Below are 14884 nucleotides of genomic sequence, written 5' to 3' on the forward strand. Positions count from 1 at the left end.
AGCTCAATTCCCTAATCTCACTACCTCTTCTCATAGTAGACCACATCTGTAGCCCTTCTATAGCCTGTAGCCACTTGCCTTGCACAGTCGCTCCATCATTCCTACGTTGATCCCCTATGATCATCATTTTGTAATTAATGATCAATAACGTCCGAGCAATTTACATTAATAAAGGTGACTAGAGATTAGTGGTTGAAACAGCTAAACGACCTCTTATTTATAAGAAATTAATTATAGTCACAATTTTTGCAAATATCTCTAACTTCTGCCTATAAATACTCAAGTATGTTTGTCATTTAGAGATCAATTTATCCCACTTTCATACTCTATTACTCACTACGCTTTTTAGTGACTTAAACATTAGAGGGATCTCACCGGAACTAACTTCCGAAATCCTATGATGTTTGTTCTTAATCACAAGGAATAGATCCAACATTCTTACACACACAAGAGTCCATTGATCTCTATGTGCAAGACTCATAGAATACCCATACCAATATTGCATTGTGCCAACATAGATTCTAGATGGCAATTTGAGTATCAAAGTTAACATTTTATCTGGTTCTGTAAACACTGCTATAATAAGATTCTAATCCAAGTTTTATACAGGACACTATAAACCAGTTCCGACTGAGAGCATTTTACAGGACACCATAAAAGAAACAACACAATGAGCTGAACGTGCATAATCGGAGTAAAACAAAGTGAATTAGAAACTAAATAAATATATTTATACTTCAAGAGGTTGCCGGCCTGATCCTGCCAACGCACAGACAACCTACAAATTTTCTTCCCTGACAATTTATCTCTGTCACAGGCAGCTTGGTGGTGCAATCAATCCAGAAGCCACCCCATTTGCGAACTTGCAGGAGGACTGTGCCTGTCTACTTTGATAGCTCAGCTTTATGCCCTGTAATCTGATTCCACTGCATGGGTTTCTCCGGCTGCAGTCGAACTTCACCGCCACCGGCGTGGCCGATGTCCCTCGAATGTTCAGGTACTGTACTTGGTCAATCTTTATAGCCGAGTTGTGGCCGGGGCAGCCTCTGTTCTCAGGGCAGTAATTCTGGTCGATTATGATCGGGTTTTTCACATTTCTCATCAGCACATCCTGGAAGACGACTTGCCGGACATGGCCGGGAATGTTTGATCCCCAAGTCTTGATCCTCACTCCGTTTTGCGTGCCGGAGAACTGAACTGTTTTAACTGTCACGTTCCTCACGCTCTCTTCGTGCAAGCCCTGCCCCCTTCCCAGACTCCCGATGCTGCATTGATTGATCGACGAATTGTTGGTGTTTTTGTCGTCGGAATTAGAGAATTTGCAGAGTTTGATTACCTTATGCCATGGCCGGGGCCGCAGGAGACGCGCTCGATCCAGAGGTGGGCGGATCCGGGGCCGACGGAGATGCAGTCGTCGCCGGTCCTGATGTTGGCGCGGACGACGTCGACGTCGGTCGACATCTGGACGTGGATGCCGTCGGTGTTTGGGCTGCTCCCGGACGCGTGGATGTTGACGTTTCGCAACCTGACGTTTTGGCACTGAAGGATCACGATGTGGAAAAGCTTGCTGTCGATCGACGTCAAGCCATCGACGGCGATGTTCTTGGAGCTGGTAAAAGTCAACGACTGCATTCACCGACATGTACACGAATCAGTAATTGCGACTCCTAACTAAAACAAAGTAAAGATCCCGTTTACCGATGCGCCGGCGGGGCAGCTCCGGCCAGCCGATTTGCAGGCCCACAACAGGGCGCCGCGGCCGTCAAGACGGCCGCCGCTGATGGAAACTCCGTCGACGTTGCTGAAAGCAATCCAATGGCCGGATGCACCTGAGGAGCCGGTATACTCCGACGGCGCGACGAGGGTTCCGTCGATGGAGAACTTGATGGAGGGACTCCGGCACGGGCCGTCGAAGCGTGCCTGGCTCACCAAGAAGTTCCCCGTGGGCACGTAGATGGTTGAAGCAGAGGAAGAGCTGCAGGCGGCGGACCAGGCCTTGAGGAAAGCTCCGGCAGCGTCTCCGGCGCCAGGCTTTGCCCCGAAGGTGAGCACATTGTAGTTGCCAGCTGCGCTTGATCGAGCACAGAGGAAGAGGAGGAGGAAGAGAGGGCTGAAGTTCGTGAGCTTCGCCATCAAATTGAATCAGAAAAATGGAAGAAAATGAATCGAATAAAATGGTTAAGTGGGTGGGAGTAGAATTGAGGATCGTAGTATTTAAAGGATCGAGTGGGTGGGAAATTAGCGAACAATTGCCACCAAATAACTTTAGACTAGCTTTGGTTTGAATCCATGGGAGAAGAGACTATAGAAAAAGTAATTTGAAGACAAAGAGAGAGGAGTTAGTTTGACTGCGAGAATGGTGTTTGGTGGAGCTCAACTAGAGCTATTGAATGGACGAGGAAGATGGAAAGGAAAATGAAAAATTTGGCATTCAACATGGTAGTAATTTGTTTGTAATGGAACCTAACTTCCTGCTTAAATTGAAATGACTATTATTCGTGAATTGACAATTTTTTATTCGATCCGTTTAGAGATGGATCGGTTACGAGTCGTGCTCGATTAACCGTCGTCGGTTCATTTGTATTTATTTTTTTTAATACCAATTTTGTTTTAGATTTTTTTCGATTAAAGTCCGTCATTTAATAATAATTATAATTGATACGGTGATAAAAGGAGCACACCGAGAATGAGTGAAAGGTGGAAAAAGCTATCAACATAAAAGTCAAAATCAAGACGATCAAAAAAATCACTTGATCACCAAAGTTAGCCGAACGGATGACAATGGACCGACCAGGTATGAAATTAGTACCTACTCAGTAACAAGAGGGCCCAGGATCAAGGTACCGCTCGGAAGCTCGTTCGACTAGCTCGCTAATTCGGCCGGACTAGAGACACCACCCCATCAGCCAAACGAATAAAGGGAGGAGGACATGTGCACAACTGTGACAACCAAATGAAGGATAGTATGACCGGACCGCCTGTCCGGCTGGGCGAGGAATGACCTACCAAGCCGAGCGACCATGGAGAAGAACAGCCTTGAGGGATTGGGCGGAGAATCCTGGCCGAATGACTCTCCCACTCGACCAAATAGTGGGACCTCTTGCCTAGCGCTCATCATATCTTTTTAGGTGTTAGTGTCACTGACAATAAGGCATAGTCCGTCGGCAAATCGTACGGTAAAAGCTTCCACTGTCATGTCAGAGATTTGCACGCCCTGTTAAGGAAAAGTGTCAGAGATACTTTTTTGACTTGTCCTTTCATAAGGTAGTGGGGAAAACATACGCGCACATTGAAAAGCGTGTATGCCGGCTAAGGGACGCTATATAAAAGGGGTCTATACACCGACAGAAGTATGCGTTATTTGTATTCACACACTTGTTGCTGCTACAGTTCTTTCTCGTATTTTTAGTATTTTGACGACTGACTTGAGCGTCAGAGGATTAATATCGAGGACCCCTTTCTTGACCCGGTATTGACATTCTTAATTTTGTAGAGTGGGACGGATTCTTCACATGATCAATCGTGGAGCCACATTCCTATCCAGCTATTTTTATCACTTTTGAATCAGATCAATAATATTTTAATAATATTAATGGCGTGATTTAATATAAATTAACTCTTTTGCTTTATAATTTTCAATACAAGATTATTCTATCTTTCTATTCAACTTAATATTTTAACAAATTTATATTATTTTTTTTAAGTGGGATTAATCCACCTTTAGCTTATTAAATTTATTAATCTCATTTTATTATTCATGTCTTATTCTATCTTTTTATTCATCAACGTTGAATTAGTAGACACTATTATATATTCAATAATAAATTTATTAGAAAATATAATTTATTCAAATATATATATATATATATATATAATCAGGGACGGATCCATAAATTAGAGTTAGGAGGGACTTGAACATAATACATTTATACAATAAAAAAGTCATTATTCAATGAAGTGTTTGCAATATTTTAAAATATAAAATTTATCTATAATATAATATAATATAATATAATATATATCTATCTTCTTCGTTAAATCTTGTTTAATATAAAAGATCAAACAATTAGTAAGAAAATGATTTTCTATTTTATTACAAAATATCTATCTTTATATACTTCATTATTAAAAATACTCTCGGTAATGGTGGTAAAAATAAGTTAAAAAATTTCCATTATATTTGATATTATTTTATCAAAAATTATTCATAGAAAGAAATTTTCTTTTATAGGATTTTCTCTTTAATAAATTTCATTTTACTTTATCCTTTTAAAAATTCTTTTCGATTAACATTTTAAATTTTAAAATAAATTTATTATTTTTATTCCTCTATTGATTATTGATATAATTATTTAATCTATTTATAATAATATATTATGTATATATTTATTGTCTGTCATGTTATTTTTTCTATTAAAAAATTTAAAATTTGTGTAATTCAATACATTATATCATTTAAGATTAATTAGACTAGCTAAAAAAAATTAAATTATGTTATATAATTAATTGTTAAAATTATTAAAATTAATTTTAATATGTACAATCCATTAATATTTTGAGATAGTGTATATTAATTTCAAATGTTATCCTTGTATATTACTAATTTCATTGAATTAAGTTATTTGAATTATATTTTTAAATATTTAAATTATGCACTCTGTTTTTTTTTCAAATATCAAATCACTTATTAATTTATCAAAATACTCTTCTATGCTCTCTCTCCTCGAGTTCCTAATCCTATCAGCTACCTCCGTCGGCAGAGACACATCTCCGATCGAAGCCATGCACTCAAGCACACCAAAGTTAGATATTTCTACTAACTCCGTTCCTTAATTTTTCGCCCATTTTCGTTGGAGATTTCGAGATCTGATTCTTCGTCCTGTTTTAAAAAGAAAAATACTAGATCTTTCCAGATCTAATTTTACCATCTCATTTTCCTTATATGTGCGAGAGAAGAAGAGAAGAAGACCAGAAATGGATTTTGCTTCCGGATCTAGCAACAAGATGACATCTTTCTTTGGATCTGTCTTTCAGTTCCTTATTTTGCCTGGTCTTACTTTGATCCGGCGACAGATTTTATCTACCTAAAAATTAAACTACCATCATGAGTATCCAGTCGGAGAGATCCTACCGGCTGTTGGTGAAACGAATTTCATTTCAACTACTATAGTCTTCCATTCTGCCGCCCCGAGATGGAATCAAGGACCGCGTCAAGAATCTAGAAGAGCTCTTCATAGGAGACGGAGCAGCAGGGCTGGGCTATAGCCCAAGACTGCCCTGCTGTAGATTTGTCTCTGTATATAATATGATAATGTTAGATAAAAAAAAATCATTGATATTAAAAAATAGAGATGATATAATATTCTTCTTAATTTACTTTTTGAAAATTCAAACACACTACTGATGATTGAATGAGAGTTACAAAAGGAATAGAAAGGAATACAATTTTAAGAGAACAAAGTAGTGTATATATATATATATGATAATGTTAGATAAAAAAATCATTGATATTAAAAAATAGAGATGATATAATATTCTTCTTAATTTACTTTTTGAAAACGCAAACACACTACTGATGATTGAATGAGAGTTACAAAAGGAATAGAAAGGAATACAATTTTAAGAGAACAAAGTAGAAGATTCTGATATAAAAGAATTAATGAACTATGTGACTTTATGTCTTTTATACACTAAGTGAATAGATAAACAACTTAAGTAAATTTATGTTTTTTTAAATTTTTTTCATATTCATATTTATATTTATAATTTTTTTAAAAAATAAAATATAAATAAAAATCTTGAATCGTCATACATGAATTGTGCATCTGACCATAATTGGTGATTCCGAATCATAGATCATAACCGCCTTTAAATTAGGTTAAGAGTTAAGGTTTTTTAAACCGTCAAATCGGCTGATCTTGCTCGCATGCATCGACGGATGAATCATTAGTGAACTGGTTTAGTTACCAATTTAATTGTCAATCACCAGATGACAATGAGGATGATGACGTAGTTGGGTACCTGGACGAAGAAAAATAACAAGAAGAGGGTTAGAAAGACAGTCAGGGGTTCCCCGACGTATCCACTCTGACGCTCAAGTTAGTGGATGAAGAAGATGAATATTAAAATTTTAATGTACATAATGATGCGTATATTGGAGATTGGAAAAAAAAACTATCTTTTATAGAGGGAAAGCAGACATTTTTCATCAGATCTGATCTTCATGCGGTTACTATTTAATTCATTAAATAATGTAAGATTTATGTATGTCGCTTCCTTTTTCCTAAAATTACCAAGATTGACAGACTTTTTTCTTCTATTTTAATTCTCATGCTGTTATTATTTAATTCCTTAAATAATGTAAGATTTATTCATGCTATTGTCTTTCTCCTAAAGTAATTAAGATTTGTGTGATGATTATTTTTTACCTGAAATAGCCCCTTATCCTGGGGGGGGCCCGAGTAGCTATGGAGCCAAGGGACCCGAGTAGTTATAGAGTCGGGAGGCCTAAGTAGTTATAGAGCTAGGAGGCCCAAGTAGCTATAAAACATAAAACTGGGAAACCAGAGTAGCTATGGAGTTGGGGGCCCGAGTAGCTATGGAACTGGGAGGCCCGAGTAACTATAGAGTCGGGAGGCCCGAGTAGCTATAGAGTCGGGAGGCCCAAGTACCCAGGAATCGATCTAACCTTGGAACTATCTCAGTAGGTTCTCTAGCCTCCTATCCACGTGGCATCCTACTGATCATTCCTCAGATCATAATTCTTCCCTTTAAGTCTAGTTAAAGAGGATGAAAGTCCGACTGACTAGACAGTTTTGTAATCAGGAGATTCCTATTAACTTTTCTCCTTAAGTCACGTGGCAGATCCATTGTGTACTTCCAAAGAGATTATGCATTAAATGTCGGCATGCCTAGGTCATCATGTTCTTAAATGCAGTCATTCCTTTTGAGCAAGCCGTCTGCATCATCCATCTCAATTCTTGAGTCTAGAATGCACCAGTAAACCTCCGAGGTTTCATTATATTAATGTGATAAGACTGATGGCAAAGAAGATTGTGTGTCTTTTTAATAGATAATGATCATCCTTGAGTTTTTCCTTCTCACCTGCTAGATCCTACGGTGGAAGGTCCACCCCGCCTTACGACAGCAGAGATTCAACGCTCCCTCTTAAATGAATCAAGTCATATTAGGTCAGATAAAAATGCTTCTATATATACTAGTTGATTCTCTCACCGCCGCTTCTTCATCTCCTTCATCTTCCTCATCTATGAGTTTTCTTCTTCACCTAGTAAGTGATTTTAGTTCGTTTTTACGATCCTTCGTCACTACTTCCTTAGCAGTATCTTCTATGGCCGACGAATCTTCTTCTGTTCCTTGGTATAGATCTATTACTTTGAGTTTTACTAATGCCTCCTTAGATCGATTGAGGATGGCTTATGGAATCCCAACTGATTATCTGATAAGGCTTCTGAACGGCAATGACCAGCCTGACTGTCCTCCTTCAGGCTTTGTAACCTTCTTTTGAAGTCATATGTTGAGTGATCTTCATTTTTCTATCCCTATCTTCTTCATTGAAGTGTCATAATATTTTCGTATCCCGTTATCACAGCTTGGCCCTAATTCCTTCCATATTTTAACTGGGGTTGTGATTCTTTTCAATTTGTATCGCATTCCACTCTTTGCTTGCTTCTTTCATTTTTTCGTTTACTCTAAGAAAATAGAGGATGAAGTCTTCTTCTTCTGCTCATATTCTGAGGTTAGTTTGATGTAGGAACTCCTTTCATCCGACAAGGGATAGACACCTCAATTTTTTATGTTAAACCCCCATGCTCTATCTCTTAGTCCACTCGTTGGCAATGAGAATTGTCGCCTCCTCTAACTTTGAAGGAATATCATCAAGAGCGAGGCTACTATAGTGCATCTTAAAAGCTACTCGATTTGCAATTGAACAACAATGTTTTACTTGAGGAAGGGCTCTTACACATGTTTGGTCTTAGCCCTCGACCTGCTCCTCTCATAGTTTCATTTGGTAAGAATCCTTGTAGCTGACACCATGATAAGGGCATCCCTTAATAAGGTGATGAAGCATATGGCCGCAGAGTTGGAAGTGCGCCATGTTGAAATTATAAATCTTACTGAGGTGATTCCCGAGGAGGGAGCTTTACCAGCTCCAACCCCAATAGATAGGGCTTCTTGACTAGCAAGGACGCCCAACTCAATTGAAGAGTCAAGATCTTCTACTGGTCCACCCAATGCTCCCATATTGAGTTCATCCACGGAATCAGAGGTTCCCCTCTGAATTTCAAGGAAAAGGCATCACCCATCTAATTTTTCAACCGAACAAGCAAGTCCCTCCACCCGTGTATAAATTTCCACCGGATCACCAACACACACGAGATCAAGAGGCCACCCAACTGCAACTGACCTTTCTTTGGTGCACCTCTCCCCTATCCCTGGGACTTTAGCTTCACATCCTCCCATTGAAGCAAGAACTCGTCTTACAAGAGCTAGCTCTTCTTGTGTTCCTAGGGACTTTCCAGATAAAGACATTCCTCTAGTGGAGCTTGCCCAAGACCCAATCCAAGCCAAGCGTTAGGTAGATCTTTCTATTTATCATCCAACAGCCCTTGTTTGGAAGGATAGGAATACAGCAGCCCAAGCCATGCCCATATGAGATTTAGCCAAAGAACTTCTAGCATGTGTCAATTGATGATTTTTGGACGGCGATACCCAGAACTCCGCCAGGGTCGTTAGGATCAAAAGCCCCACATAGTTGAATTAGAGGTCCAGTGTTACATACCGCAAGTGCACGGTTACGTCGTCAGTAATACAAAAGATATCAAACCCACAAAGACTAGTTATAAGCACTAGCTATCACTCACGTAGAATTAGCTAAATTATCGATGGTCTGAAATTATCTATTGAGAAGGAAAGATGAAACCTAGAAGGAAGATGAAAGAGCTAGAGGTAAAGTTGTTTATCTCGATTTGGGGAGTATTCTAGGAGTTCGGTTTCGTTGTGGTGTGTACAATGTGTCATGATCTACCATTTTCCTATCTTCAATTAACGTGCCCTTATAGGAAGTTAGAGTCATTATCTCTAAGTATTGAATAGAGATGATCCCTGTAAAATTTGGAAACGGTTAACCCTTGTCACGAGGGTACCTCAGTCATAGATCACAGGAATACATGACTAGTTAATAACAATAAAGATAAAGATATAAGTTCAGTATGATTTCCTACTTCCTTATGAAGGAGTTGCTTCTCCTTTCAAGGGAATATCCTAGACGTCTGTGAACAAGTTACCCCTGTCACTAAGGCCCCTCGGGTATACGATCTAAGGTACTCTCTCTACGAGATTTACAATCCCTACACAAACATTCAATCTGCATGGCAATCAAACGTGAGCAATTCTCATTCATGTCCAATAGAATAGATACAAGAGCAAGTCAATATCACATAATAGGTAAAAGACATAAACATGAGTTGTTACATTGTACCCTTAACCACAACTACTCCGTAATCCTAGAACAATGAATCTACTCCATAGATGAAAGAGGAGAACCTAAAGACACCATGATATACAATATTCAATTCCAAATTAAGAGAAGTAAGGAAGAGAAACACTTATCCAATGGCGTCGAGTGATCCTTGGATCCAACCCTTTGCTTCCAGAGTTGATGTGATTATGAAGACACCCTCAGATCATCGAACGGAGGTCCAGGATGGCGTGGAATGACAACAAGGTGATCTTTCTACGAACGGCTGCCCCTCCCTAAGAAGAAGTTTAGAACCCCTTTTATAGGGTAGGGCACGGGCGCAACATGACCATGCGGGATCACACGACCAACTCCTTCTTGGCTGCGGGTTAAATGACATTGCTGTGTGAGATCCACACGACCATGTTCTTCTCTGGCTCCGGATGCTTTACACGGCCGTGTAGGGTCACACGACCGTATTCTCCTTCTTCTCTGGATGTGTTGCACGACTGTGTAGGGTCACACGGTTAATGTCGGTTAGCCTTCTACTTTGCTCCTCGGTACATTGATGATCACCGTTTTTGTTCCAAAAGTTATCCCTGTCAACACAAATGCACACAAAGAGTAGATCCCAGAAATAGAAGAGTAATTATACTGTAAACATGATAAGGAGTGTAAGAATGCATAAATCCATCATGAATAAAATACGTGAATGTGTGTCGAAATATGCATAAAAGATTATGTTAAATATCGAAACCCTAAAGGTTGATTACACTAACCATTCTTGTACCCCATAATGACACCCTAGTCATTCAGGCCACTACTACCAATTTTAGGTTGCCTAAATCTTCATTGATTTGGGCAGCTTGATTAATGTACTTTTCTTAAGGGCACTGGAACATATGAAAAATAGGTATAATAGTCATACAAATGATGGTCACGCCTCTCTTTGGAATCTCGAGACATGTTGTATAACCCCTTGAGTAGATCAAATTGTCTGTCATATTGAGTGAGGAACCAAGGTGAAAGACAATCATGCTCCTGTTCATCGTGTAGGTGATCCCTTCATATAGAACATTATCTTGACTCGACCGAACCTCAATATATTTATAGTGATCACCTCTCCTTACTATTAGTGTGATGTGATGTGGAATCTTGGGATCACTAGAGGTAGAGCTGTCGGACGGGTCGACCCGTGGTGGGATAGGTCGGTCTATGACAGGCCAACCATTTGGCGGCATCGGGTGGGCTGACCCGTCATCTTGACGGGTTGAAAAATTTTCAACCTATCGCAATCGAAGACGGGCTACGGGTTAGACGGGCCAACCCACGGGCCCATAATTTTTTTTAAAAAAAATTCATATCTTCAACCTTTTACATCTGAAAGATTTTATCCATCAAATATATTCAGAAATAGATATTTTAAATGTAAATAGACACAAATAAGTACACATATTTGATAAAAAAAATATTATTTTTATTTTAAAATTATAACAAAAAAAAATAATAAATTGATATAAAACTTAGCTTATATGTATTTTACAATCTGTGAGTTAACCGAAACTCATTGTGGGTCGACCCACGTGGGTCGCGGGCCTAGGCCGATCAACCCGTGGCGGATTTGGATTGAAAAATTTTAACCCAACCTTCTTAAATTATTTGACGGTGTGAACCAATCCGACAGACCCAACCAAAATCGACAACTCTAGCTAGAGATGGAGAGGTGAACAACCACTACAAAAAAAAAAAAACAGTTTTACCAACGGAATTATCCGTCGGACTTCCGTCGGTATAATAGATTACCGATGGAAATACAGTTGTCAGTAACCGATTTGTCAGAAACGCCATTACCGACGGAAGTAGGAATTTTCATCGATAATAATATACCGACGGACCATAATTCCGTCGGAGACATTGTCGGAACAGGGATTTTGGCCGGGGAAAGACTATCGACGGAAGCCCTTTGTCGTCGGTATATTACCGACGGAATATGGTTTCCGTCGGTAATTACCGACGGAAACACCTATTTCCGTCGATAATATATCGAGATACTGACGGAAATTAGTGTTTTCGTTGGTAGGTTTTTCGATATTTACTGACGAATGCTTATTTCCGTCGGTATTCCGTCGGTAAATTAAAAAAAATCACAGATTCTGTCTGTTTTGGTAATTTCCATATATACAAATTCCAAATATACAAACCATCACAGATATAATCCATTATAATCAATCCACACAAACATATATAATTCACACATAAATTAAAGCATCACATTTACACAATCCACAGTTAAACAATCATAACATTCTAACACTTCATTCATACATCTTCATACAAACATATAATCCACACTTACATCATATATATATAACAATCACATATAAACAATCACTTTTACACAATCGACACTTAAACAATCACAATATCATAACAATTCATTCATATTATTAGAAACAACTATAATCATCTAAAACAAACTAAACTAAACAATTCTGCATAATACAAATAGTCATATATAAATCATACCATAGTGCAAAGTACGCAAAATAATACAAGAATGAAAGATAATGCTAGAAATCCTGTCAAAAGACAAATATCAAATGATCATGTTGATATATAAATAAACATTTTTGCATATATGTATATCGAATTTTATTTATAATAAAATGATACCTGAACAAAAAATGAGCATATGATCATATGAAAAGCTAGTATGTAAATAGAACTGAACGTGACTCCTGAAACATATATTAATAAAATATTTAGAAATTAAATGAACATATTATACCAAATATAAAAATGGAATAAATATATTACCATGGTCTATCTATGATAAATAAAAAAACTAATAAAGTGCAATTGAACATACTTCAGAAAATGCTAATCATCACCGGCTGATGGATCTTGAGTCTCCTGTGACTCAAAACCATATGACCCCTGGGTGAAATTAGCCATGATCTGGCGTATCTGGGCCATGAGATCATTATTACTCTTGTCACGTTTGGCTTTCCTCCTCTCCTCATCAGCTCTCCACTGATCCATATCGGCCATTCTCTGATCCATTGATTTCAATTGAGTGTGCAGTTCTTGATTTTCAAGTCTTAAGGACTGCATCTCACTAGATGAAGAGGAACTAACACGACCAACCGAATTTTTCAGACAATCAAATGCAACTTTTGCTTGAGAGCCCAGGCCGTAGAGGGTAGAGTTTTTTGTCCTTTCACCGACAACATCGTAATAAATCTCATTTAGAGCGTCGGTGGATAGAGACTGTGAATCTCCCCCCCTCTACTGATGGCTGAGATGCCTGAGCTACCCTTTCTGTCATTTGTTGTTGTAAACAAAAATATAATATCTAATTTAATCAGTATTACTGACTACTAATTAAGATAGAAATGAACAAATGTAATAAAGTTAATAATCTTACATGGAGAGTCTGAGATCGAGAATCAACAAATGATCCATCCTTCTTCTTATGGGTCTTGAGAAAGACCTTCATACATGTGAGTTGTCGGGCAAGCTCGCGTTCCTACATACAAAAATTTTTTGGATAAAATTATATAAGTTTGCTAATAAATACATAATTTGTTACAATGTATAACTTTAAATTTTACTCACCAGATCCATGGTATGCTCTACAATAGATCTGGATCCTGACGTATGTCGAGCGGTTCCGGTGCTCGGGCCACCTAGTTCTGTATTTCTATTTACTTTTGCCTTTTCAACATTTGCCTGCTATCTTTCTGCAGCCCAGGTGGTCGTCCATACACTCCATATCACCTCGGAAACATACGCAGGTCTAACGCCCTTCTTTCTCATGTAATACATATGGTCTCTGTATAGTTTGGCACAATATGTATTCCATGTAGATTTAAGTTCTTCTTCATGCCCGTCCTCCCATGATACCTTTTCTGCAATTATAAGTCAAGCATTTAAGTTAAGTGATAACTATATTAACTATAATACCAAATATATTAAATTTACTTACCACAAATTTATTATAGTAAAATAGCTTCATCTCCTGGTTTACATGCCTCCATGTAGTACCAGACGCGCTAACTCGTTCTTTGAATTTTCCCGTGATATATGTGGCAACTCGGTGGCCATCTGGAGTGAACCTGCACAAAATAATATTAAGTTAAGAGAAATTAATTATATATTAACTTGAATTAATATAAGAAAAAATACGTACGAGTCTCTGACGACTTTAAGGACCTTGTAGTCACGTAGTGCTACAGGCTGCTGCTCTGCCATAATGATATCTGTAAAACAACATTGCAACACATAATAATAAGGTGATGAAAACATGATAATAAAATTACAAATTAATACGAAAGCATAACTTACTTGATGATTACTAATTTTAATACTTAATCATCGTTACCATCTGACTAATCAACTCTGTACAGTTTCTATGTCCTCTTCGCTAGATGAGCTGAGTTCAACTTCATACTCACTGTTGAACATCTCTCTATCATCAATCTCTTTGTAAGTGACATTTGTTGGTGCAACCTTAGGTCAAGGTTGACCTGGTTGACCCGACTCGAGTTGACTTGACTCGAGTTGTATTTTGATGTTTGACTTGGGAAGATTGTTGATGCAACCTTAGGTCAAGGTTGACCTAGTTGAGTTGCATGTTGATGTTTGACACTCGTGAGAGAGTTCTATTCTTGATATGGGACAAGAATAGATGTTTGGGAGATTATTGGTGCAACCGTAGGTCAAGGTTGACCTGGTTGACCTGATTCGGGAAAAAGTCCAAGTATGGAGACTTGGCAACGGAAAAGTCCAAGCAGGGAGCTTGGCACTGGAAAAGTCCAAGTATGGAGACTTGGCACTGGAAAAGTCCAAGTATGGAGACTTGGCACTGGAAAAGTCCAAGCAGGGAGCTTGGCACGCGAAAAGTCCAAGTATGGAGACTTGGCACGGGGAAAGTCCAAACAGGGAGTTTGGCACGGGGAAAAATCCTAGTGAGTGAAGCTAGGTGAAGGTGAAAGTCCTGGTGGGGGAAGCCGGGCATTGGGAAATCCTGAGTGAAGCGGTGAAAATCCTAGTGAGTGAAGCTAGGTGAATGAGAAAGTCCTAACGGGATGTTAGGCGGTGTGGAAGTCCCGTGAGTGAAGCCGGGCGGTGTGGAGAGTCCCGTGAGTGAAGCCGGGGAAAGTCCTAACGGGATGTTAGGCAATGTGGAAATCCTGAGTGAAGCAGGTGAAAGTCCCGTGAGTGAAGCCGGCAAGGAAAATCCGGATGGATCGGGGATGATCGGACTGGTGTTGGAAAGTCCAAGTAGGTCAAAGGGATTGACCGGACATTCGGGAATTCTAGCAGGTCAAGGAGTGACCAGATGCTAGAATTAAGTACCAACAGTCGAGGTTGACCGAATGTTGGTTTGGGAGACTTGGGACT

General features: G+C 38.8%; 1 protein-coding gene across 1 annotated transcript; it reads right to left on the reverse strand.

The window, feature by feature from the left end:
• Positions 1-559: 559 nt before the first annotated feature.
• LOC122011582 (polygalacturonase-like) lies at positions 560-2183 on the reverse strand. The gene is made up of 3 exons (XM_042567965.1): positions 1699-2183; positions 1337-1626; positions 560-1265 (listed from the first exon to the last, which is right to left on the reverse strand). Exons 1-3 carry the CDS (start codon positions 2131-2133, stop codon positions 812-814), a joined length of 1179 nt encoding a protein of 392 aa, XP_042423899.1. The 5' UTR covers positions 2134-2183; the 3' UTR covers positions 560-811.
• Positions 2184-14884: the final 12701 nt, after the last annotated feature.

The sequence above is a fragment of the Zingiber officinale genome, chromosome 8A, assembly GCF_018446385.1.
Source record: "Zingiber officinale cultivar Zhangliang chromosome 8A, Zo_v1.1, whole genome shotgun sequence".
Taxonomy (NCBI): Eukaryota; Viridiplantae; Streptophyta; class Magnoliopsida; order Zingiberales; family Zingiberaceae; genus Zingiber; species Zingiber officinale.